Source organism: Corythoichthys intestinalis, chromosome 5, assembly GCF_030265065.1.
Source record: "Corythoichthys intestinalis isolate RoL2023-P3 chromosome 5, ASM3026506v1, whole genome shotgun sequence".
In the NCBI taxonomy this organism is placed as follows: domain Eukaryota; kingdom Metazoa; phylum Chordata; class Actinopteri; order Syngnathiformes; family Syngnathidae; genus Corythoichthys; species Corythoichthys intestinalis.
In genome coordinates, this window is record NC_080399.1 from 29,084,027 (window position 1) to 29,110,467 (window position 26,441).

Consider the following 26,441-nt stretch of genomic DNA (forward strand, 5'->3'; position numbering starts at 1 on the left):
CCGCACAAAATACGAAAAAGGTGGATAGACTGCACCGTTTTCCCTTTTGTATTTGGTACCTTGTGTAACCCATGACTCCTGGAGTCCATATGGGAGTTTTTCAACTATCGGGTTTATGCCCCTTGGTGTGTCGAGAAAGCTAAGACCCGGCAAATAACTTTCACTTTTGGCATACGATAGCTCTAACAGAAGATCAGCAAGCTCCTGCAGTAAGTGAGTGTCTTTGTTGGAGATTCTTGGAAAAGTCTGCAACCGTTGGAAGAGTGAGGATTCAATTACCTCTGGAGAGCCATAAGTCTTGTCTAGCCGCTGCCACAGACGTTGGAGACCTGCCTGTGGATTACTCACGTGGACCGCCCTGATCCTCTGAGCGTGTTGAAGAGACTCCCCGCCGAGCCACTTGGTGAGAAGGTCGAGCTCTTCGCTGGGCTTGAGATTGAGGCCTTCCGTCGCGTTGCAGAACATGGACTTCCAGGACAGGTAGGACTCTGGCCGGTTGTCGAAAACCTTGAACCCCGATGTCAGCAGATCACGCCGTGCTAGATAGGCTGCTAAATTGGACAGTTCACTTTGTGGGGTTGCTGAAGGTGTAGGCTGGTGTGAGATGTCCGTTCTCGCACGATGAGATTGGAGATGCTCTTCGTCAGCGATGTCGATGTGACGCACATGTGGAAAAGCACCAGCTGATTTTGGGCTATTTTCTGGTTGTTGAGAGTCATTGTGCCTAACCAGGTGCTCATTGTTTGGCGTTTGTGTGCCATCTGCTTGGACACGCTGGTCGTCAAAGTGAGCATGCACATACTCTTGTGCACGCCTGATGGAGGGGGGTGTCTTGGAAAATACCCCTTGCTCGCTGAGGTCGACTTTGGCGCGCTCCTCTTCTTCGAAAGTCGCCTCCCAAACTTTAGCTGCGGCGAGCGCTGCTTCTGCTTCACCTTCCGTCTTCAGAGCGTGTAGTGTTGCCTCGATGCGTGCCTTCTCGACCTCCATGTCGATTTGGCGTTTGGCGTACCGTGCTCTGGCGTAGGCAGCTTCGGCGTCTGCTCGTGCTTGTGCAGCAGCTTGACTCGTTCTGGACCGGCGTGAAGAATGAGAATGACTGGCCTCCGACCTGGTGACCACTTGGCTGATAGGTGGTGAAACTTCTTGCTGAGACATCTTGGGTGCTTGATGTGTTGAAAATCTTTTTACTCTTCTGCCCTCAGCCGAGCGTATGGCTACTCGACTTTGGCAGCGAGCTAAACCAACAAAGAAAAATGGAGGCCCAAACTCCTTCCTCTCATTTATTTCTTCGCGTGAACGTGTGCGCGTGTGTGTGTGTGTGGTAAAAAGATTTTGTTTTGTCAAGGGTTCCCAACGATGTATGGTGCAGAGGAGGTGTGCAACGTCTTAACACCTCAAGGCCTCTTTTCCAACTGAAATAAAAAGTTCTTTCTGCCTGCTGCTTACAGCAAGTCGCCACTAGGGGAAGCCGAGCGCAAACAGCAATACCAAAGAAAAACTTAAGATTCTGAGTTAGAATAGCGACATCCTGTGGACGGATGAACAATGTACAATCTTAGAAAGAAATTAAACCCAAAAAGTAGTCAACATAAGACCAGAGGACATAACACCCTGACATTTATTAAAAAAAAAAAAACACAACAACAACAACAACAACAAAAACAAAACAAAAAACCTTTGAAATTTGCGGCATCTGGGGAGCAAGCAGCCAGGATCAAATGGAATCTCAACATGCAAAAAACAGACAGTTGCATTTACTTTTTTCAAAAAGAAGGAAGATGGTTCAAAACGAGTCAGAAAAGCACAGAGAAAAGAAAGAAAAAAGTCCCATAGGATTATCCAAATTACAAGTGGGCATTTGCATTTTGTTTTCAGCACCATTTTCTGCATATGTTCCGGGACCTGTCCCCATGTCATGATCCCTGCGCATATGTACTTTGCGTTCCGGGATCTTATGATTTACAAATTAAGCAATGCTCACATCCAACCCTACTTTTGTTTTGTATTACCATGGAGAAAAATACCAGCCACAAACTTAAAAACTACACACAGAATGTCTTTTATTTTCCTTCAGGAGTACCTTCAGGAACAATGTACTCTTAAACATTAAAAAAAAAAAAAAAAAAAAAAAAAAAAAAAAAAAAAGATTGATGCTTTTCAAACATTTCCCAAGACAAAATTCAACATGAATAATTAAACAATATAATGTATGACTGTATTTAAAATAAAATGATTGTCACTGTCCAAAGAAAAACAGTCCTGCAATGTTTTATTTTTATCCCCCTCAAAATGGGTAAACACAAATGTTGGTGATTTTTCTTAAACAGCGATAATGTATACAAAAATATTTCATCAAAAACATATCATACCATAAAGCTATTAGACTGCATGGCTGTGCAAATGTATTAAAACTCATTTTTCCATGTACATCTTCGAGCTCGGGCCTTTTTAAGAGACCCACTACACTACCAATATCATCCATTTAACATGTTAAAAAAAAAACATACAAACATAATTTATCAGTCTCCTCTTTGACAATTGAAAACATTGAAAACAAATATGATAAAAAAAAAAAAAAAAAAGTCACGAAAGACATTTGCATAACATTAGTCCTGATATTTGAAAGAAAAAGGACTGGACTGCCTTTTTGCGGGAGTGGGCAAACTACCATCTGGTGGGCCACATGGATCCAGCTCATCTAATGATTATGATAAACATCAAGAGTACAGTAATATTTATTGTACTAGTTTAACCAGATGGATATAATTTTAATGAAATTTACATAATGAATAAAAAAATGACATTTGATTAATACATTTTAAATATTTTATAATTATGAAAAACGGCAATGTACTATAATTACAGCACAAACATTTTCCCAACCCGAATGTAATGTCTAGTTTATTAAGGCCTGGTACGGACGCACACATACACACACACAAATGGTTTTTCCAAATCTGAAAAGATTGCTTAGGTTAGGGACCCCATACAAACATATACAGTGGGGAGAACAAGTATTTTATACACTGCCAATGGGAAAACCCATTGGCAGTGTATCAAATACTGTATCAAATACTTCTCCCCACTGTGTGTGTATATATATATATATATATATATATATCACATACACACACATATAAATAAAACTAATTTTACAAATATGCTATTAGTATGTGTAATGTGTTCTGACAGTCTTAAAGCATAAGTCCTGCTACAAAGATTATGTTCCATCACCAATCTCAAAACAACTTCTTTTGCATGATAATTTATGATCAATTAAACCCTAACGGATACGCGCCAACGTTACCTGAGTGTTTCCCTAGGGACTGGAGTGTTGTAGAACGGAATGACTTTTGCGATCTGTGGAACCCACTTCATTAGTTTTATTCATTATTGTTATAATTAATAGTTTATTTTATTTACAGTTTCCTTGTTTCTATGTCTAGGCCCTTCCTTGGTTGTCTAAATTGTGTTCCACATTACAATTAATAAACCCCAGAGTGACCGGATTTCCTACACACCCAGATATTTGGTCATAGACACTGAACAAATGTAACTTTTTTGATCCAACCTGTTTCCAACCCCATGACCCCTTATCACCGCTCAAGACCAAAGGATAATCTTCTATGACAATCGTCTGCTGTAAAACGTAAAATAATCTGCCGTTTGTTGTCCTTGATTCGGAAGGGGCACAACAGACAAAAACAGCCCAATTATCTGAGTGAACCAGGCCTAAGTCAGACTGTGGACGTGACAGCCACTCTTCTACCTGTCCATGCAAAGTGAAGGCTACGTGGCAAAAAGGTGCTCAGTACACAAAGTTGGTCATGTTAGCTGTGGAAATAAAAAAAGATAAATTTCAGAAAAGCAGCATAGCCACGGAATTAAATGTGGTTCTACCTTTGCCAAGGTGCTTCACTGCTATACAATATTGTGCTTTTTTTTTTTTAACTCCCATTTTTTGGTTTTAACTTACAGTGATATAGGCTATGCCATTTTCGCAGCCCACCGTCCCGTAATCCACTTGGTTGAATTCCGGATTTTTCTAAAAACATTTAAGCCACTTTTAGTGAGTCAAGAAGGTACAATAAAATAGCTTCATAAAGTGCACCATCACCATTGAAAAAACAACCCAGGAATGTGTCAAAACAAAAAAGCTCCATTCACACTGGGAAAGACCTTTCAGTTTGGTACAGCATGTTTGTGTTTGAAAAGTATCAATATCAATTCCAACACTGCAAGCTTTGTTTGTTATCTTGCTCCAATTCTGTTTGCCCACATATTAAGTTCCTAAAAGGCAGATGATTACTAGGACTTCCTAGCTGTACCAGAGTGAACTGAAGTGCTTGTGAAAACGTCAAATAATTGGTCCAATAACATACAGTACTCTCTACATGTTGATGGAGTGTGCCAATATAAAGTCATAGTAAAAATAGTTTACGGTGGCTATAAAAGCATAACTGTTTAGTTACATAAAATTCTAAACTATATTTGAAACGCTAAACCTGTTACAATATCAATTTGAAACCGTACACCGGGTTTTCACACATAAAAATGAAGCATCACGGACAATCAAGAGCTACCACTTTCCAGCGCCAACTCCAGGCAGTGAAGCAGCTTCACTGGCAGGCTGGTGTCACTGGCAAAGCCGTACTCCTTTTGTTTTTAACTTTTAGATGCTACAAGGTAAATTATAATATTATTTTTCATATTGTTAGTAACTTGGATTGCTTGCTTTGTCTTTTGATGTTTTCCTTGTAGATATCACAAGAACAGTAAATTTCCCGTACGTATGCACCATCTACCTACCGATCTCTCTATACAAAATGATGAGAAGAAAATAGTCCCCAGGTAAAATAAAGCCACCAATTGATGAGAGTTGCCTCAGCAAGAAAGTGCCACAAATTAGAAAAATTAAATCAAAAGGTGCAAATGTTGCTTAATTTTTGCTCCACATCACTGGAGGGCAGAAGATGATTTGTGTCCCAGCTGCGGCAGTCTTCACAAAGACCAAAAAGCCAGACGAGAAAAGCCAGAATCCCGCCGCCAAAATCTAGTCTATATCAGAGGTGTCGTTGTCAGATGGTAGGTAATTGTTGCCTTTTACCCGGATGTACTGGATGTTCTGATTGTTGAGGGAAGCTGACGTGCCACAGGAGCAGAACGGGCCTGTGAACAGGTTCTCGATGTCCTCAAGCTGAAGTCCCTGCGTCTCAGGCAGGCAGCCGATCGCGAAAATCAAGCCCAGCACGGTGAAGCCCATGTACACAAAGAAGATGCCTACAGAGGATAGACTTGGTCAAACCCTACCGTAATTTCCCGGATATAACGCGCACTTTTTTTCCCCAAAATCAACTTGTAAACTCATGGTGCGCATTATAAACGGGTACATGGATGGAGACAGAAATATATATGTATTACATATATATATACAGTGCCTTGCAAAAGTATTCGGCCCCCTTGAATCTTGCAACCTTTCGCCACAATCTTTTTGTATCCAAATCCGGCTTTAAACTTCTCCACAACAGTATCTCGGACCTGCCTGGTGTGTTCCTTGGTTTTCATAATGCTCTCTGCACTTTAAACAGAACCCTGAGACTATCACAGAGCAGGTGCATTTATACGGAGACTTGATTACACACATTTGGATTCTATTTATCATCTTCGGTCATTTAGGACAACATTGGATCATTCAGAGATCCTCACTGAACTTCTGGAGTGAGTTTGCTGCACTGAAAGTAAAGGGGCCGAATAATATTGCACGCCCCACTTTTCAGTTTTTTATTTGTTAAAAAAGTTTAAATTATCCAATAAATGTTGTTCCACTTCACGATTGTGTCCCACTTGTTGTTGATTCTTGACAAAAAAATTAAATTTCATATCTTTATGTTTGAAGCCTGAAATGTGGCGAAAGGTTGCAAGATTCAAGGGGGCCGAATACTTTTGCAAGGCACTGTAAACCGATTTTTTTTCATTGACACGGCCACATTGTGTTGAAGAAACGTATGCGGCGACCCGTTGCCGACCATTACGGTACGTGACGTCACCATTTTGTTTCGGTAATACTTCACACTAATCGGCCGAATGATTTCGTCTGTGTTAAATTCTGCTTTTTTCACTCTTCATAAAGCACAGAATTTAGTTTCTTGAACTCATTTGAGTCGACGTTTATTGCAGCTCCACAATTCGGAGGATAACAAATGTAAGGACACACACTTCCTGTGTCCGTCAACTATATCGGTCCCTCGGGAAACTCAAACCCAAATAACAATAGTTCAGTAGTTTTACCGTATCAATCCATGGAAGAAACATTTATTCATCATGAGGAAACGAGCAAGTTATACAGCAGCCTTTAAAAGAAAAGTCACATCCGTTTTGTTTTCTCCTAGATTCTGGTAAGTTGGAGAAGTTGTCAAATCATATTATTACCGTAAATATTGTCAGTTTACGGTAATGTTTTGAACTACCAATGTGCTATGCTTGTGCTGTGTTTCACCAGTCAGTAAAATGACATCTCTGTATCTGTACACGAGCTCTGTTTTCTTGTATTCTTCTATTTATTGGTGCTAAAATTAGGGTGCGCGTTATAAACGGGTACAATAAATTTGGGGTGCGCATTATACACGGGTGCGCCTTATATTCGGGAAATTACGGTAATTTGAAACCTTGTCTTCTAACCCTATTTTGCAAACACTAAATCTAGCTTGAAACCAGGTTTTAAATCCTAATCTTAATTTCAAGGTCAAATTTGACACGCTAACATTGGTATGAAAAGCATATGTCCCCGTTAGCCTAAATTGAATTTGAAACACAGTCCTAGTTGTGAAAAGCCTAATGACTCACCTTGATAAGTGATCATCTCAGCAATATGAAGAAAGGTGAGGGAGAGGATGACATTGAAGGTCCAGTTGATTCCAGCTGAGCAGGCATTTCCAGTGCTCCGCGCCCACAGCGGGTAAATCTCAGAGTTGATCGTCCAAGGCATGGGGCCCATTCCTGACACACAAAAAAAGTCCCATTCAGTGTTTGGTTGTTTTCACAACTTATTTTACAAATGTAAGACAGTTGAAAATCAAAGTGACGTTGAGATCATTTCATAATGTTTGCATCCTTCCAATTTGCAGACACAAGTGAGTTCAGCTGACCAGAACTTAAAACAATGAAAAAAAAAAAAAAATCAACTTAATTGGTTAAATACAGCACACCACCAGCATTCAGACTACCTTTGAAGCAATTTAAGTAATTCAACTGACACTTTAAAATAAAGCAGTGCAATGAACACTAAAGTATTTATCCAAGCTTTAGGTCAATGACATGTAAGGTTTTCTTTACTATCAGAATGCTTCTGCCATGCGCAAGCACACGTTAAATCATGGTAAAAAGGTCTTGTGTTTTAATAGTATGCTTTCAGACCTGGAGCAAAGAAAGTCAGGTAAAGGAGGAGACCAGCCAGGACAACCCAAGAGTAGGATGTAGGGCAGAAGTTGTAGGCCCAAAATGGACCCTCTGGTGCCTCAGTCTGGTTGGCACACCTACGTAATCAACATTGAAAATTTAAGGGGGGAAAATTATATTATACAATAGTACCTCGATATACGATTGCTTCGACACACGATCTTTTCGACATCCGACGCAAAATTTGACTCGCCATTTGTTTCTACATACGACGATTTTTGACACCGCCGCAGTTTCTTTGTTTTGCCGGAAGACTGATGCGCGGCTGATTTTCTTGTGAGAGAAATCAACACTGGATCCAAAAAAGTCAGTGCAGGTGGAGAAAAAACGAAAAGGTGACGCTTACCATTGAAATGAAGATGTAAAAGATAGCAAAATATAAGCATGTGTGCATCCATGAACTGGGTCGAAAATAGGGCCGTGAAATGTCGATCTCGGCCGTTGGCCCTCCTCCGTTTGCCAGTCTTTACAAGTTAAGGTGACAATTCTTATTGTGGTATCATCCCCAAAGAAATCGCCAGTTTCGTCAGGTTTCTAATTGTTTATTCCATCAACTTGTGCAACAGCAGTGGACGCCAGCATCAAAACAGAAATTAAACTCTTTCTCACCGTCACGTCAGTCCCGCGGTGCATTCAGGTACAGCAAAAAAAAAAAAAAAGTCCGCCATATTAGAACCCGATTCGTTACATTATTACAGGTATTATTATTACCATTACTATTATTATATTATTGTTATTCTGATTGTTATTCATAATTTACTTGTTTTGCTCTTTGTATTTGCCATTTGCAATAGTAACAGCAGTATTTATTAAGGATTTAGTGTAGGTTTTTGGAATGTGGAACAAATTATTGGAATTATAATGTATTCTTATGGGAAAATCCTGCTCGACATACGACCATTTCAACTTACAAACAAGGTCCTGGTACGAATTAACTTCGTATGTAGAGGTACCACTGTATCTATACACCCCCCCAACACACACACACAAAAATACATATAAACACAATTGATTAAATATTTACTACCGTATTTTTCGGACTATAAGTCGCAGTTAGTTTTTTTTCCCCCCATAGTTTGGCTGGGGCTGCTACTTATACTCAGGAGCGACTTATGTGTAAAATTATTAACACGTTGTTATATCATGTCACATGTTATTTTGGTGTATGGAGTGACACTGATGGTTTGGTAAACTTGTTAGCATGTTCTTTATGTTATAGTTATCTGAATAACTCTTATTAGCTATGTTATGTTAACATACCGGCCACGTTTGCATTTTGTTGTTCATGCATTATGTAACATACTGTACACTTATTCAGCATGTTGTTCTATATTGTATTTTTAATTTAAATTGCCTTTCAAGATGAAATATCTGTTCTATGTGGACGATTTTATCAAGTAAATTTCCCCCAAAAATGCGACTTCTCTGGTGTGACATATATGTTTTTTTCCTCTTCATTGGGCATTTTATGGCTGGTGCAAGTTATAGTCCTAAAAATACGGTAAATAAAAAATATTTTATTCGAATTAAACTTTAAATGTAAAAAACCTTTACACTTGATGCTTAATTATTTAAGATTATATCTGACAATATAATTAATTTTGACAAATTATCTCATGCGCCATAAAATTATTTCCATCTAAGTGGCTTTAACTTAACAACACATATTGTGTAATCCACAATAACAAGAATGTTGTTCAATCAATAACAGTTTTACGGTGTCAATCAAACGTCATCTCAACCTACCGTCCCCATGCTGAATGTTCAGTGGAATGTTGATTGACAGGCAGGCAGGTGGAATCAAATACACCACTGCTGCTGTTCTCGCGGTAGCAAAAGCCACAAGCGGAGTCCAACATGCAGTCTCCACAGGAGCTAAGGAGAGTAACCATGCATTAATGAAGATTTCTATGTGTAACGGGGAAGAAGGTCAATACTGTTGAGAAAAAGAAGATGTGTTTTTACCCGTATAATACACAGGAGGAGTTATGGGGGTCAAGTGGCTTCAGCGTAACAGCAGGAGAGTACTGCGCTGACAGTAAGAAGCCAACTGACAACACTGTGAGACTCAGAGCGGTACCTGTAAAAATAATAATAATAATATATAGTAAGATATATGGCTACCACAATTACGCAAATTAATAAAATTCCAAAAATTCGATTGTTTTCTCATGAAGAGCTTTTTATATTACTTTAGTTGCACCTTTTTTTGCAAGTTATTAAAAGGAAAAATAAACAAGTATGCTTAGTAGAAGGAGGTATTAAAACAAGTAACTGGAGGAAGAAATAGACTAAAATAACAGGCACGAGTGTGCCACAGCACAAAAGTTGAAGTATGTGCACGCATGCCCTAAAGTGGCACTCAGAACCTACAGGCAACACAGGCACCGCAATAAATCTGTAATTAATTAATCCTGATACCATTTTTTTTTTCCAAATCAGGAACATAGCTACTTATTTTCAAGATGGTTGGTTAAACAAAGGATGGAAGAGTAGGACTTCATTTAGATTCCACAAGAACTTGTTTTGAGTCATGTCACTGGCATTTTCAGTTTCATTTTGCACAGGTGGCATACTGTTACCAGCGTGGGGTGTAATTCATTGGTGAAAAATGAAACACATATAGGCTGTTTCATATTTCAAAGCTATACTGCAGTCATTTTACCTTGATTTGGACATACCACATGCTATCGTTAAAATGATAAAATCCAGTGTTGAAACAATATAAAAACTCACGATACAATTCGTATCACGATTCTTGACCCAAGATAGAATACACAAAACAATTTTTTAAAATTTGAAAAATGTTCCATTTAAATTACATTAATACCAACACCTAATGGAACAAATCACCTGAAAATTTAACAGTAATAAACTAAATACATACACTGTACATACAACTATAAAAATTCTTTAACCCCCCCATACAAAAATAGATAATATTAACAAGAAAAATACTTTGGGGAACTTTTCTTAATCTAGTATTTCTACATATGCTATTTTCATTCCCCAACTACGCAGACAGAACAAAAAGCTTTTTCTTTTTGCAAGCGTCACTGCCGTTCATAATAAGACTCCGAGTAGTTGACTTCTTAGTCAGTTTCAATGCAGGCAGGCAAGTGTAAGTTCCCAACTGAAAAACATGCTACGAACTGGGCTTTAAGGTGTGTCAGCCCTAATCACTAAATAAATACTTTCAATTCAATTTTTTAAAAAAGCTCTTTCGTCCTTATTTCTTTGACTGGCTCAAGCAAGTACTTAATCGATTATTTTCAAACTTCCAACAGAGGCCTTTGCTGGCTCGGACCTTATTTCCGCAACAAGAACACCATTTTGTCTGTTGGAAATTAGGCCTATCTTTATAAACTGTAATGTTGTGCCAATTGTGTGAGGTTTAAAAAATTGCTCTGGTGCCAGTGACATGCAACCTGCAAATTAGTAACAACTCCACCCTAGTTTAATTTTACGTTACACAATTACACAGTGTACCAGTGCTATGCTGACTGAGTAATGGAGAACTCAATTTACAGTAAAAATAATTAATACATTTTTTTCACTCCCTCTTTTTGTGCCGCATGTATCTACCCCATGGCCTCATGGATTAAAGGTAAAGTTAACAACCATCCTTCGTGACTCCCGACACACGCTCTCTTGATGCCTTGTTCGTTGGGAAAAACAAAACAAAAAAACCTGGTTAAATGATACATGGATCCCAATGGATGCAGGTAAATGAGCTAATCTTTCGTCATCAGGCTCATGCAGTTTACAATTTAAAATTGTTCCAAAAATAGTAAACAATCTTAAAATTCTAGTGCAGCAACATTAAGCTATTAACTTGAGTAATTCGATTAGAAAAAAGCTATAAATCAAATTATGCTGCTTCGAGGAATCGTTAAATTAGAGTGGTGTTGAAATTGTTTTGAAATTGTATAAGTTTTATTGATTTGGGAGGATACACTGCCCTCTAGTGGCAATAGTGAATATGAGCTAACTCATCTAACATGGCTTGATTCGGCTGCTCCCTGTTAAGACCAACATGAGGTAAAATCATATCAATCAAATCAAATTTTTTTATATAGCCCTTTACAAAACCCGAAAGGTCCCCAAAGTGCTTTACAACAAAGACAAACATGGCTCATAGTAAATAAAAGGCAGGGAAGTATTATACAATGACATTTAGAAAAAAAAAGGAAAAAGAAACAAAACAACTCATCACGATAAAAGTCAGACGGCAAATAAAACAATAAAACGGATAAAATCCAAAAACATTAAAAACCCTTAAGAAATAAAACCAGGCGACACTAATCTAGGGGAAAGGAGAGTCTAAAAAGGTGTGTCTTTGACAGTGATTTAAAAAGGCCTAAATTCGTCGTGGTGCGGATTTCAGGGGGAAGACAATTCCACAACCTGGGACCAGCAACCACAAAAGATCGGTCTCCTCGCTGTTTGAGTTTGGACCTCGGAACATGCAAATGAAGTTGGCCGGTAGAACGAAGAGTCCTGCCAGAATTACAAATGGTTAAAATTTCCAATAAGTAAGAAGGAGCCTGGCCATTAATAGAATTAAAAACAAACAGTAAAAGTTTGAAATCAACTCTAAAATGGACTGGAAGCCAGTGGCACGGGGGTAATGTGTTCACGTCTAGGTGTATCTGTTAAAATTCAACTGGGCATTGGGCTTTCAACATAGAAGGTGTGCCAAAAGTAATATATTCAGTTTTGCTTTCGTTAAGATGTAAGAAGTTTTCTGCTAGCCGCTGCTTCACATCGGATATGCACTCCATTAATTTAGTGAGAACAGTTTGTTCATTGGGTCTCAGGGGCAGATACAACTGCAGGTCATCAGCATAAAAATGAAAAGAAATATTATGTTTAGGTAAGTTTTAGTTTGAGCCAATATGATTGTTAATGCATTCGTAATTTAGTTTAGAACTATATTTATCAGTTTTGGTGGGAATATGTGTTTGAATGATTTCCTAAGAGCATTGTATTTTTTTTTTAATTAGCATTTTAAAGCATTTAAGATAGCTGACTTCTGATGTGGTTGTTGGCCAATTGTTCTTTGGTTGTACTTTGATCCTCATTCTTCTTCAAAGTGCAATCTTAGCAAGCCTTTGTTTTACATTTTAATTTAATTTTACATTAATTTATTCTGCAACGCAATCAATGTTCGTAATCTGATTATTCAATTATTCGAACTAATTAATCCATGAATCGATAACTTAAATAATAAATAGCTGTAGCCCTATAAAATTTTCAACCAGATTGTTTTAGCTGGATTTTTTCCCCTTTAAGTATGGAAGTGTAAAATAAGTGCAAATAAGTGCACTCTGGTAACTCACCCGCGAGGCTGGCCACTGTCAGCTTCCTGCGCCCGACTCTGTCCACGAGCCAGATGCTGAGGGAAGTGCACACAAAGTTGGTCCCAGATGTGACTGCCGACAGCCAGATGGCCCGTTTCTCATCGCGCACACCTGACATCTGCAGAATGGTGGCACTGTAGTACCTAGAAGGAGAAGCTCACTTTTAGCTCTAGAAAATTAGATCCGACGCAGAAAAAGAAGTGGACTCACATAACTGTGTTGATGCCCGTCAGCTGCTGAAACATCTGTAGGCCGCACCCCACGATCAGAGCTCTGCGGGTCGGTCCATGATTGAGAATGCGCAAGATGATGAGTCCGCCTACAGAAGGGTAAACAGGTAAACAAAATCATTCTACATTTCTTAATTGAAACAGTTACAACTTCAAAATGTTTAATTTGTGGCATATTGAAAACAATGTTTTTACATTTCAAACATTAAATTCTTCACAATCCCACGGCAATGCTTCCAAATAAATACAAACTTTTTTATACTAAATATAATATTATTAATCAAGTTTCCATATTGTGGATTCAAACCAATAACACTATCAGGACGCAAATAGAAAAAAAAAAAATGAACGCGATGCATTTCAAAACCTTCATGAATAGTCACAGTTCGTTGTAGGTGTAAAAACATAACATGATGCACTTCTGCCACTTTCCCACCCACTCACCTCCTTGCTGCTCCTTTTCTTCCTCTTCAATGCTTGTCCTGATGTAGTCGAGCTCCTCATCCACTTCCTGGCAACCTCGAATTCGAGTCAGGACCTGACGGGCCTCCTGTTGACGGCCCTTCTGCAGGAGCCAACGGGGGCTCTCGGGCAGGAAAATGAAGCCCACGAACTGAACAATGGAAGGCAGTACTGACAGACCCAACATGTACCTTGAACAGTGAAAATAAAAATTACATTAACTAGAGGTGAGACTCATCTTCCATACAGCCTATATTCACGAGGGTCATGGGGCTGCTGAAGCCTATCCCAGCTAACAATGGGTGGGGGTAAAAAATAAATAAATAAAATTAGCAATGCCCACAAAAAATATATATATACTGTAGATATATATATTTTTATGTATAGATTTTAGTGAACAACTGAATTAAATATACAGTTGTGAAAAGTAATTACTACATTTGATTCAAATGCTAAACTGATCAAAGGGAAGGTTTAATTCTCAGTTAAGCCACAGCACCTATTTGTTGCGTAGTAGGCATCCACTCATACTTTATGTGGCAGCTTCATATTTTAGTGGATTGTGCCTCAATAGTTCAGCCTTAAGGTTTATGTTGTGAGACAAAGAGTGTTTCATCAACACAGTCAGGAGACTACAAGAAGATGCACTTATTGAACTAAAGTGCTACTTAGTCTCAAACTGGTCAAAGGACTGGCACAAGATAAAAGGCACAAATGTCAAGTTGTTAACGCATTCACTGCCAAAGAGATAGACATCTATTTCCGTCAACGGCTTTTAACAGTGATCATTCACTGCCAGGTCCTCCACAGTTTTGATGGATTGGCCATCTATCACTGTCAACGGCAGTCAATAAGTTGAAAGTAGAGAAATGTGCAAAGAGTACTCTGGGAAAAGTCTACCTCCAGCCATCACGGCTCATGTAGCTGAAGGCGCCATCCACTACGCAAGCAATGAACTGTCCGGCGGTGACAAGCACAATGATGATGGTGACCAACTGGCCTCGCATGTGAGGCGGCGACACCTCAGCAATGTACACAGGAAGAGTCATGGATGCCAAGCCTGGGAGAAATAATTTAACAAAATTATTTAAGCTCTCAAGACCAACTTTCATTGTCTGTAAAAGCCAGTGTGTTAATGTCGCATCTATGTACTTAATGTAGGTGTGCCTGAAATTGTGGTGGAAAATTTCAAGTTAAAATGGAGAATATTGTAAATATTCCAAATTGGAAAAGAATACATGGGATGTGAAGAGGGGAAAAAAACTCATACAACTCAGACAACAATGAAAAGGTAGAATACGCAACCATCTATATATCATTTTGTTTGGTCATAAATGGTGGACAACAATGAAAAATTTATGGCTTGCTTATCCACATGTGGGGATAGCACAGTGCCAAATTTCCTACAACTACAGCTTATCTGAAGGTTGTTGCTCTTTTACTGTATGACGATTGTTTGCATATTGATCTACCTATAGTTACACGATAATTATCGGTCCGATAATAGGAATTATGTATCCCAATAAACACAATAACATTATTAATAGGCCCGATAATATACAGTATAATAGTTTTGGTATGGTGTCTGTGGATTGGGATGTGTGCATTCGTTTCAAATCCTGTTTTGCCAGTTCAATGTATCAGTGACTGTGTGTGCTGAAGGAAAGAGGAGCTGTGCCACAAATCAAGCGCTCCCTTCTGTGACATAACGCTTAAACGACAGCAGTCTGCAGCATGGCGTCGGTAAAGTGGGATTTTTTCAAGTTGTCAGTGGAAAACAAAACTCGCAATTTGTAACAAATATAAAGCCGAAGTTCCACGAGGAGGGAAAAAATTGTCGAGCTACAACACATCTTAATAAGCCACTTGAAAGATGACAGTCACTTCGATGGTGTTTTAAAAGAGTGTGAGGACGCGCAAGCTGCGAATGAAGCTCCCCATCCAATTCCAAAGCCAGCTAAGAAAGCCGGGGTTGTACCATTTAACGAGGCCTTGGAAAAGTTTCCCAAAGATGACCGAGAGCTATAGCGATCACAAACATAATCACAGAAATGAGGGCGCTAGAAAACCAACCCTTTTCCCTCGTCGAAGACAAAGGATTCAGGTGGCTACTTCGTCATTTGGAGCCCAGGTTCATCATTCCAAGCCGAATGTTTACCGGCAAAGTATGATGAGATTGCCACACGCTTCCATACTTCGATCAGCAACCATGCACGGCACGCAAGTTTCACCGACAGATGGACGTGTAATTTTAGTTCTGTCAGCAAGTGGCCGGACAAGGATTTCGTACTGTGCAGAGAAGAAACCTCATGCTTTAATTAAAATGGGTTCACTCACCGGCATTTACATGGATTATTATAAGGCAAGCCATTAATCCTTTTTGTTCTACCATATTTTTGATGAGGAATGAGTGGTGAACCTTTCTATATAATGTTTGCATTTTACAGTGTTAGTTATAAGTTGGTAAATTATTGAGAGGCTTTTAGGTTATTGAAAGGGCTTGCTGTCCTATAATTAACAGGTTAAGAAAGTTGTTTCATGGACCAAGACCACAACAGTATCCTCTCCTCTACCACCAAATGTTTTTATCTGATGACAAAGCACAATACCTGTTGGGTTTATGTTTTAGTTCAGTGCTCATTGTTCAGGTAACACCTCATCAATGACATTGACTGATTGTGATTGACTCAAATTATATTTGAAAAAACAAATATTGGCACTTTATTTGAAGTCGAGACTGTTCTTGTCTTTGTTTTGTTCATTATAATAATGGTCATGTCATCGTGAAAAATCTAGTTAGGTCAAAGGCAAATCTATGTTTAATCCACCACTAGTTTTTTTTTAAACCTCCAGATGTTCAAAAACTAAGGTGAATACACATGTAAAAATTACTTATTGATTATCGGTTATCGGTATCGGTTTTGAGGAGCAGGAAGTTATCGATATCGGTTTCATAAAATGGATATCGTGCACCTCTAGATCTACCCCAACTATAAGTATAATGCCTAGAAGGCAACGTCAATCTTGTAAATCCCTGGTTTATTCACATAAATTAATGTTCAGTTTCCAACCCCGACACAAACTCACCAATGCCCAGACCGATGATGATCCTTCCCACCAGGAGCACCTCCTTGTTAGGCGCGAAGGTCATGATGAATCCACCGATGGTGAAGATGAAACTAGCCAGCAGAGTGCACAACCTGCGCCCCAGCAGTCCATTGCAGAAGCCTCCGCCCAGACTGGAGATGGCCGCAGCACCGACCGTGCTGGACACCACCAACTCCTGCCACAGCGTGTTGAGGTTCATCTCTCGCTTAAGAAGCAGCATCGCACCTGACACCACACCGGTGTCATAGCCAAAGAGGAATCCACCCAGGGCTGAGAAGAAGGCTAGTACATAGACGAAGGGCTGAGTGGGGGTTAGCCGAGACAAGTGGTCCGAGGACGATGCACTGATGAGACGCCGCTCCCCATCGTACTCTTCTGTTGCCTTATTCTTGATGCCCATTTTGACGAAACTGCTACTGCTCACAAGCTTTAAACTGTACTCATCCTGCCTGTTGCACATGGGAAGCGGGAAGAGGTGTCAATCTTATGCAGAAAAAAAAAAAATCTTTCTTTGCTTCGGCAGCCGTCAAGTCTGCGTAGAAGTACAACAAAAGCTCTTCTCGTGACACTTATTGGATATTATCTACCAACTTGCCTTGTCAAATACGCTTTTCGGAGAAAGTCTGACAAGTCAATTCATAGGACCTAAAAACTTGCTAAATGTTTCAATGTATATCCATCTCCGAAAATAAAGTTACCCGAGCGTCGTGTCAAGCGTGCAGAAAGACAAAGTCGAGCGGACTCCAGGCGACCTGGTTAAATTATCAATGCCGAGCAATAAAGTAAGTTACTCCGCTAGTCGCTGTGCCGCCATGTTTGTGCGACGTCACCATATGACCCCCACCTCCCCCCACCGCCAATATTAAAACGTCACTTACATGCGCCCCTTTCGGCCTTACTGTATCAACAACGTATTGCAATTTTTTTTTTTAATGAAAAAAGCCAGCTATTATCACCAAAAAACGAACGCACAGTTTATATTCTAATAACATCACATAGTTCCCAAAAATGCGGAGCGTTATAACTGAGTTTGAAGACACTGTCAAGCGTATCTTCTTGCTCACACTGTACTTTGATTGGGGGGGGGGTCTAAAGTAGCCTGCATTTACATTAGTTAAAAATAAACTAATTCCTGTTGTTGAGGTAACCTGCACACAACCCCAAACATACAAGTAGGGACAAATTTGTTTTTCAGAACATGTTGACACTTTTCAATATTTACAATCAAATTAAAACGAAGGCTAAATCATTTTAATTGCTGTCTTAAAGAGCAGGTGTATTTGGACCACTTTGGTCTTCCTCTTATTTTTCCACCATTTCAGTCTTTTATCCCCCACGACAGGACCCGAGAACACCTGAGTAAGAGTTGTTATTAGACAAAACATGTACCAGTTAGATATGGCAGAAAACACAGACAAGGCTGAAAAAGCAGTTTCTGCTCTTGCACCACTTTTTAAAATAAACTGCTGTATTTTTAAGCCCAAAAAACTTGTGTTTGATAGAATATGTCTATATGCTGCCATAGCAAATTCATGGCGCATCAAGTCCCCAAACTATTTTTAATTGTCCATTTTACGCTGGAAACCTCCGTTTACAAACGTCGCGCAACCGCTTTTGTTTCAACCTAGCCATAAAAAGAAGTAATCGTATTTATTATCTGAAATGTCTGTCATTTTTAGCTTAGACTCATTAATTGATGTCTAATATTTAGTGAAAAAAAAAACAACAAAAAAAAACTAAAAAATTATTCACTCGCATATTTTAAACATTACATCACAAAGAAAAAATTAGCGTCTGTAAAAAAGTCACGGATATCTAACTCATAACTATCGCTTAATTGCATTTTTTTCCCGTTACTTTCGCATATACTTTAGATGATAAATAATCGATCCAAACAAAGAAAAGTTGGAAGGAAAAAAAAAAATGTTTTTGATTTCTGCCATTCCTGCATCGCGACCCTTGTTATATGACCATGTTTCACCCATAAAATACCAAAAAAATAAAATAAAAAACAGCTGTGGCCCTTCACATTCGTGTCTTCACACTCGGTTACATACGCTACATGGAGTTTTTTTGATCGAAACAAGTCAGGTATGCGATAATATCTCGTTAAAATCGTGGCGTCTTTAATTCTGCTCTCGCATGCTCTTGCCTCCAGTTTGGGTTTTGCTGTTTATTTTTATTTATTTTTTTTTAAATGCCCTCCTGTTCAAAATGTTTCTTCCCCTAGAAAATTGAGGTTTTAAGCTTTCCAATGATGTATCACACCTGCATATCAGACAATTTTGAAAGTTGGCCAAATTGGGGGTCTCAGAGCGGAACAAGTCACCTGTGTTTTCCGCCATATAATAAAACCAGGGACTCTGAGAGATACAGTACGCTTTGTGGGTTGATGTGTGTCATCATGCATAGGTGCGTATAACACTCCGTAAAAAACTTTTAAACATTTTTCATCAAGTCATTCGTTGTTACCGGAGATGTTTTTATCCTGTCGATTAATCAATCAAGAAACAATTCCACAACTACTCCTAATGGCAATAATTCACAATACACAATTTTACCAAAACCTGCACAAAAATTCCCTCTTATTACATTACACAATACTCATTCTTAATAGAGACATCAAAACAATGTCCAGTGAAGTGAGTGACAAAAACTGTGCCTTCGCAAATGACCTACACACTATGAAATGTTTCTGAATAGATTCACTTACTCTTCATTTGATGTAAAGTTGATTTGTTTGTTTGTTTTTTTAACCGCCCGTAGGCAGGTCTCAAAAACTTGCTTGCTTTGTGGTTGTTGTTCTTTGCTATGCCATTATTCATGGACAGATCACAATTTTGGTGGCTATATTCCCGAGGTGTAGTACACATATTGATCCTCGGAGGCAGCTCAATTTTTAGTTTTTGGCTATGGGCTGATAAATTACATTAATTAACTGCAGACTTATTATTGCCTGTAGGTTCAGAGTTAGCTATTAGAGGGCATGTGCGTTAATCGGTTGTGCTTTTAATGTTTCTCGGCTGATGAGATATTTAGGATGCGAGCTGGCCGGTTTCCAGAACTTAGTAGAAAATGTGCATTGTTAATTGTCAAGCCATAAACAGCTTTTTTTCACAAGAAAACATTGTAGAGCTGGGTTAAGTTGATGCCGATTTGCCTGCTCACCTAGCGCTGGTAGCTGCATTTATTGGCACATTTTACCATTCCGAAAATATGAACTATTCCATGGAACTACTATATCATTTGCTTGTTTTACAGTATGTAGGCCTACACGAGGTATTAAAAAGTTAAATTTATTTAATTGTCTAGATAAAGTTTCTTCATAAGGGATGAAGTTATTTTACTGTCATGTATAAAGACTGTTTTACAGCAGTGTATCACACAAGGTATAATTGGTAGCGTCTTTGTTTCTAAAACTCGTTTGTTGCTATATTTACAGACAGGTGACTTGGTCTCCGGTATTTGTTTCTCCCACGGTAACAGTACTGAATGTTCTTTCCTTACTTTATTGTTTTGTTGTTTCTGTTCTGTGTGATGAGATGTTTAGGATGTGAGCCGGCTGGTGGTCGTACTTTTTTTTTTTTTTTTTCCCTCTGCTCTTTTCAGACCGTAGTAGAAAATGTGCAAATTCTCAATTGTCAAGCCATAAACAGCTTTCTGTCACAAGAAAACATTGTAGCACTGGGTTAAGTTGATGCCTATTTGCCTGCTTACTTAGTGCTGGTAGTTGCATTTATTGGCACATTTTACCATTCCGAAAATATGAACCCTCCTATTCCATTTGTTTGTTTTATGTAGGCCTACACGAGGTATTAAAAAGTTGAATTTATTTAATTTCCAAGATAAAGTGTCTTAATAAGGGATGGAGTTACTTTACTGTCATGTATAAAGACTGTTTTACTGCACTGTATCACACAGGGTATAATTGGTAGCGTCTTCGCCTCTAAAACGTGTTTGTCACTATGTTTACAGACAGGTGACTTAGTCTCCAGTATTTGTTTTTCCCACGGTAACAGTAACTGAAAGTTTTTTTCCTTGCTTTATCATTTTGTCGTTTCGGTTTTGCTTTTTAACATCATTCTCATTTTCCTTAAATGGCACATTGCGAATTTGCATTTATTGCTGTTGCTCATGTAGCCACTGCATACCAGGACACTACCAGACATAACCAATTCATCAGCCATCCATTAACTTAAGATGAATGCACACAGATGCTTCTAGGGCAGCAATACTACCACAATGTTCCTTCTGGCCTTTCACCAATAAGTGCCAAAAATGGCCACACTTACAGTACATACTCATTGTCATAGCAACAGAGGTGGTTACAGTAATGAAAAAACAAACAAGAACAAAAGTAGTCATACAAAAATCTAATCAAGAACAAGTAAAAAAAAAAAAAAAAGTTTTTGATGAAAAGAATATTCTAGTACTGTGTAACTGCTTAAAATGTCTGATTTATTTTTAAAACGATGTAATCAGACAGACAACAAGATAAAATTATGTGCAAATTTGGAATCTCTAAATAATAAACAAACACACTAATAACAAATTCAAGTTTGTCAAAAAGTCAGTTTCTTTTTTGTGGCAGGCAGAAGACCAGAGGTACATTTTTCTCAAAAAGTTACTCAAGTAAATGTAACGGAGTAAATGTAATGCGTTACTACCCACCTCTGCAGATGACATCGCATTACTCTTTCACACGGTGTGCATGCTATGGACGTATATGAGGCCAAGAGTGTTTATTAATTCCGGATTCGACATCAGAGACAATTGCCGCTGCCATTTTTCTCGAAGAGCTACTGAAGTAAACTTAGTAAATGTAACGCATGACTAACAACCTATGCATCGTAATAATAATCAACCCAATCGATTGAAGTGATGCTATGATGTATACAGTTGTTTTGGAATTTTCATTCAAATTCAGTGTTGCACAATATCTTTTATAAAGTTACACGATAACATCGGTCACCGATAATTATCGGCTGATAATGGCAATTATGACGTCACACAGATAATCCAGATAATAAAAAAATTCAACCGATAATGCAATCCGATAATTATATACTTGATTTAGCCTCCAAATGTGCGCAAGCGAAGAATTCAGCACGCCGCCTCCTCAACCCCTCCCCTCTCTGAAGCCCCTGAGGGAGGAGGGGTTGAGGCGGCAGAGTTACATGACAAGAAGTAGTTGAATATAATGGCGGCTGTTACTAAAAAAAAAAAAAAAACGACGCTCTCGCCATCTGCGAAACATGTACCTCAGAAGTTCCACGAGGCGGAAAGAAAGCATCCTCATTCAAAACCACTAACCCAGCATCCATTTAAAACTGCATTACAAAAGATTTTTGGAACGAATATGAGGCTGCTGCTAGCGGGAATGCTAAAGCTATTGTAAACACAAACTGAGTTAAACTACGGGGCTTGTGACGATACAGAGTCTGGTTGTTTGGGAATGCAGCCCAAGGTGGGTGGTAAACTCGTATCTAAGGCTAAACACCGGCACGACTGGAGACCGATAGTCAGCATGTCGCCGTCTTCCGATGGAGCCAGCTGCTTTGGCCGGTCCGGCAGGACGACGCCGCCTCGCCGTTGGCGGGGCGGGCCGAGCCGCCCCCCCGGCTTCGGGACCTCCGGCAAACACCCCGGTTTCTCGAGCGTTCCCCCACGGCGTGCGAGCAGAGCCAGGCCCCGAACACGCCGCGGTTCGGGCGGATTATCCGGTACGAATGTAAGCTGCCGCCTAGACAAGACACGATTTTATTTTTACTGAAATGACCCGAAAGCCAAAGCCCTGGATAAAAAAATAATGCAGTTTATACGACCACCATTCATGAAAAACATGCCAATCACATTTTCACCATGGACATTTGGAAACGTGATGTCCAGCAAGCAAGCTAATCATGACGGCACAGTGGTTAGATGATAATTTAAACATGGAGAAAACGAAGTCAGCCAATCAATAATGCATTCAGTATGTAAAATGACGAGCGGTCAGATGACTTTGTAACGCTGCCTTTTTTTTCGGCTCAACAAATCTCAGGCACAAAACAACACGCACTGGGATGCGAGCTCCAACTCCGTCCAAATAGTACTGCCGTGTATCAGTTTAGCTGCTGTAAAGCAAATGTCATGTGTGCCGCAAATGTAAACAAAGCGCTGCAGAATGGGTACATGACATCTCGCTCTTTTGAGTTAATCATTTTCACAGTGTGCAACAAAGCATATAACATTAGCAATCACTTTTCAAATTAATTTAACTCATTTGTCTGCACAATTACAGTCACAGTAGATAATCAAAACTTATTGGCACTTATTAACTTATCAATTTTTATATGCACATTCCTGTTGTAATGAAATAACAATAATATTCTGTAGCCACAAATATTATTCAAAATCTTTCCTTCTTCCAAGTTTTTTTAGGATTAAGTATAATAATGTATTGCTTAAAATAAGGCTGTTAAGATTATTTTCAGCTAGCTATTTTTCTTCCAAGAACTCAGAGAGAAATACACTTGAAGCGCTGGCAGATAATTTCACTTATTTCCAATAGATTTACACTTAAAACTGACTAGTTTTAAGGAGGTGTGTTTTGCAGTGTATTAATGTTCTCTATGTTAGGAATGGCTTACTTTTAAAGGCATTTTTGTGCAACTTAGGTATTTACTCTGTAAGTAATTGTTGCCAAAGGTTTACCAATTGCACAATGTCAGACAATCTGTCATTATTTAGATGTTGGAATTGAATACTTGTTGAAAAAAAGAGCATTAAATGATATTTTTGCACAGTAATATTTTCTTTTGTGTATTCTTTAAAATGTTACATAAATCTTTTAATGGAATTATCGGCTTGACATTATCGGTTATCGGTTGGAATGAGGAGGAAATTATTGGTTATCGGTATCGGTCGAAAAATGTATTATCGGGCATCACTAACCTTTTATGTCTTGCAAACTATACTTTCAGCATTACAAATGCATAATATCAGAAGTACTAATGAATAGATTCCTTTTTTGGAATACACAAACTTGTCAACTTGTTCGACTTGTTTGACAACATGGCATTACAATTGTTTGTGGTAATACCGGATAATTTCTCTTATTCAAATGAGGTTCCAAATGTTTTTTGTTTTTTTTTTTTAGTCTGACTTTCAGGCTGTGTTTTTCCACATAGTGCGTGTTACAAAAGTGTGTTTATAAACCCTTATGTAGCCTCGCTTGAGAACCATTACTTTTTTGTTGAATTGAAATCATTCGAGAAAACAGTTTAACGTTTGAGGTTTTGCTTGCAAAATTTCTAACTCATTCATTCATTCAAACATATGGTGTATGCTGTGGTGTAAAGTATCACTGACACTTCTCCTTTGTGTTGCACAACCATGCATAAAGGGCAGATATATTTCTTAATATTGCTGGCGTCAGGTGGAAACCCTGCATATTCAGAACCATCACTTTTATTGTAACCCCCCCACCCCACCCCCACCCACCTACAAAGCCAGTCTATTTTCAGCACTCAAAATTGGTCAGGATCTGCGTAAATGAATAAATAAATAGACACACGCACACACAGAAATAAAACGGTATTAAAGACTTGTAGTAAATATTTATGGGGGAAAAGATGTAATTGAATTAATGAATTTGGTACAGTATGTCGTGCTTAATTGATCACACACTTTATTTTATTTATCCATTCATTTTAAAGTTTTAGTTAGATGCGTTTGCTGTGTAATTCCGCAATTTTAACATGTTCTTTATATATAAAACTGCTGTAGTTTACATATAACGGTTACGTACCTTCTGTCGAAAAATCGATCATTCGATCTAATCTATAAAATGATTTTTCCAATGCACTGCGCCGTGGGAGAATCCCTATGCTTTATAAATCGCTCCTGTCACCAGACACCGAGATCGAAAGGGATGAGGGGGCAGTTCACGATCACATGACCTCTTTAAACGTTCAATTATATTAATGAAAGATGAAATAATCTGCAATATTTCGACGAAACAAGTTACTTACACGAACCATGGACGAGTGACCGAAGAAGAATGTGAATCCTGGGCGACTGTGTTGTGTCCCTACCGGGAAGTTTGTTTCCTCTTCCTGTTTGGAGTCATATGATGTGATCGGGGGAGACGGGAACACGCCTGTCTGTGACTGTCAGAGAGAAGAGCCAAGCGCCAAACAAAAGCGAAGTCAGAAGAAGAAAAAAATAAAGAGGAAGGAGAGCGAAGATTGACTCATTCTCTCAGTGAGACATGCGGACCGATGCGGTAACTCGTAGCCTGCCGCGCGGTCCCCCTTGCCGGCCAGGCTACAGCGGCTGTCCGGCCCCTTGGAGCCTGTCCTGGAGGCCATGAAGTGCCCGCCCGGGCTCGTTTGACGGGATGGACAACAAAGAGGAACTGGAGGAGAGGCTGAGGAGGCTCCTGGTTAGGCTCAGGAGCCCCCAGGAGGACAGGCAACTGTGCACCCTTATCCAGATCCTCCAGGATTTGCTCTTTCTGGCGCACACAGACTATGGTAGGGGCCAACCTGTGGCTGCATGTTCATCACGTTGAGCACCAAGTCCAATCCTTGAATTTGTCCTTCCCTAACAGTAGATTGGATTTAAATTTAACTCAAAATAACTAGTCTTTTTTTGATGAGTCATAATTCTTATTAAGCCTCATTCGCCTCTTAAGACAGTGTCTCACAATTTCAAAATGTCCAATCAGTTCTTCTACAGAACAGCCAATGTCTCACTCCCTCCCCTTCACTAGTCCTCCACTGTAGATTAAAACTAGTCACAGTATTCCCTGTAGGTCACTTGTCCAAATTGTTCTTTAACTAATGCGCTCAACACCTCCAAGAAGTCTTTTAATGATCCCTTTCCTTGTATAACTAATGTCAAGCTTGGCCAGGGGTGCCCAAGTCTAGTCCTCGAGAGCCCCTGTCCAGCTTTTTTTCCCCATGTCTCCCTCCTCCAACACACCTGAATCAAATAATCAGGATTGTTATCAGGCCCCCGCAGAGCTTGCTGATGAGCTGATAATTTTATTCAGGTGTGTTAAAGGAGAGACATGGAAAACAAGCTAAATGGGGGCTCTTGAGGACCGGACTTGGGCACCCTTGGTCTAAGCAGTTGTCCCTTTAATATATAAGATTCAATTTCCAACTAGCCAAATAATAATTATACCTCTATCCAATGTCCAAATAGCCCCTACTCCAGAATGTCAGTACTACTTGCCGAATACTTACGATTTCCAATTGGTCCTTTAATTACTTCTTCCCGATTAGACCCAATGTCATTCCAGCTATTCTTTAAAAGAGCGAATGTCCAAGTTTGTCCAAAATGCCCAATTTACCTTCACTTATGAATAAAATGTTCAATTAGCCCTTCTAAAGTATCCAAATTCTCCAGCCAGTCCTTCACATGTAGATTATCTACATAAATCCAGTGTCACTCTTCTTTTGTAGGTCTTCTAATTACTTGTGTCTATTACTATTATTTAACTACCCCTGCCCTTTTGTAGGTCTTCTAATTACTTATGTCTATTACCATTATTTAACTACCCCTGCCCTATTATTTATTAAATGAATGCCAAATTAACCCAAATGTCCTGCTTAAAAGTCATGATTTTCCACAGTTAACTAAAAGTCCAGCAACTTGTAAAACTTAAATTCTTGTGACTATCTGACTTTTCTTTCTAAGTTATACAGTGTATAAAAAAATGTCATTCATTTATTTACTGGACTTCAATACAAATTCACTTCATTTTATATTTAACACAATGTCTTCAAAATAAATGATCTTTAGAGGAATCCCCAAATATTGCACAAAA

At 39.0% G+C, this 26,441-nt stretch overlaps 2 protein-coding genes across 13 annotated transcripts in view; one reads left to right on the forward strand and one right to left on the reverse strand.

The window, feature by feature from the left end:
* Nucleotides 1-1,628: 1,628 nt before the first annotated feature.
* Nucleotides 1,629-25,556, reverse strand: LOC130915931 (proton myo-inositol cotransporter-like). Of its 9 annotated transcripts, XM_057836187.1 has the most exons (14): nucleotides 24,637-25,556; nucleotides 22,122-22,364; nucleotides 16,601-17,070; nucleotides 14,414-14,573; nucleotides 13,496-13,704; nucleotides 13,032-13,140; nucleotides 12,801-12,964; nucleotides 9,424-9,538; nucleotides 9,205-9,333; nucleotides 7,417-7,535; nucleotides 6,847-6,999; nucleotides 5,111-5,283; nucleotides 3,980-4,048; nucleotides 1,629-3,837 (listed from the first exon to the last, which is right to left on the reverse strand). In XM_057836187.1, exons 2-14 carry the CDS (start codon nucleotides 22,148-22,150, stop codon nucleotides 3,829-3,831), a joined length of 1,908 nt encoding a protein of 635 aa, XP_057692170.1. In that variant the 5' UTR covers nucleotides 22,151-22,364; nucleotides 24,637-25,556; the 3' UTR covers nucleotides 1,629-3,828. The 9 variants fall into 9 exon arrangements, 8 of the variants coding, with proteins under 8 accessions (XP_057692170.1, XP_057692176.1, XP_057692172.1 ...); XR_009063198.1 differs by lacking the exon at nucleotides 24,637-25,556 and having other exon boundaries at nucleotides 3,980-5,283; XM_057836193.1 differs by lacking the exon at nucleotides 22,122-22,364 and having other exon boundaries at nucleotides 1,629-4,048; nucleotides 24,643-25,556.
* lrrk2 (leucine-rich repeat kinase 2) overlaps nucleotides 24,541-26,441 on the forward strand; it is a 75,219-nt gene continuing 73,318 nt past the window's right edge. For 3 of the 4 annotated variants that reach the window (XM_057836183.1, XM_057836184.1, XM_057836185.1), the window contains exon 1: nucleotides 24,541-25,140. In XM_057836183.1, the coding sequence (XP_057692166.1) occupies nucleotides 25,005-25,140 (136 nt within the window). In that variant the 5' untranslated portion in view covers nucleotides 24,541-25,004. The remainder of the gene's footprint in view (nucleotides 25,141-26,441) is intronic. The other variant, XM_057836186.1, reaches the window with a different exon arrangement.

Bases quoted from the DNA above. Each gene is read 5' to 3' on its own strand.
- LOC130915931 (XM_057836187.1), bottom strand. From the start codon at position 22,150: ATGCTGACTATCGGTCTCCAGTCGTGCCG. The intron at 14,574-16,600 runs GTGAGTTTGTGT...TATTTCTCCCAG, and splicing joins CATCATCGGTCTGGGCATTG to GCTTGGCATCCATGACTCTT. The intron at 13,141-13,495 runs GTGAGTGGGTGG...ACCCTTCTGTAG, and splicing joins AGAAAAGGAGCAGCAAGGAG to GCGGACTCATCATCTTGCGC.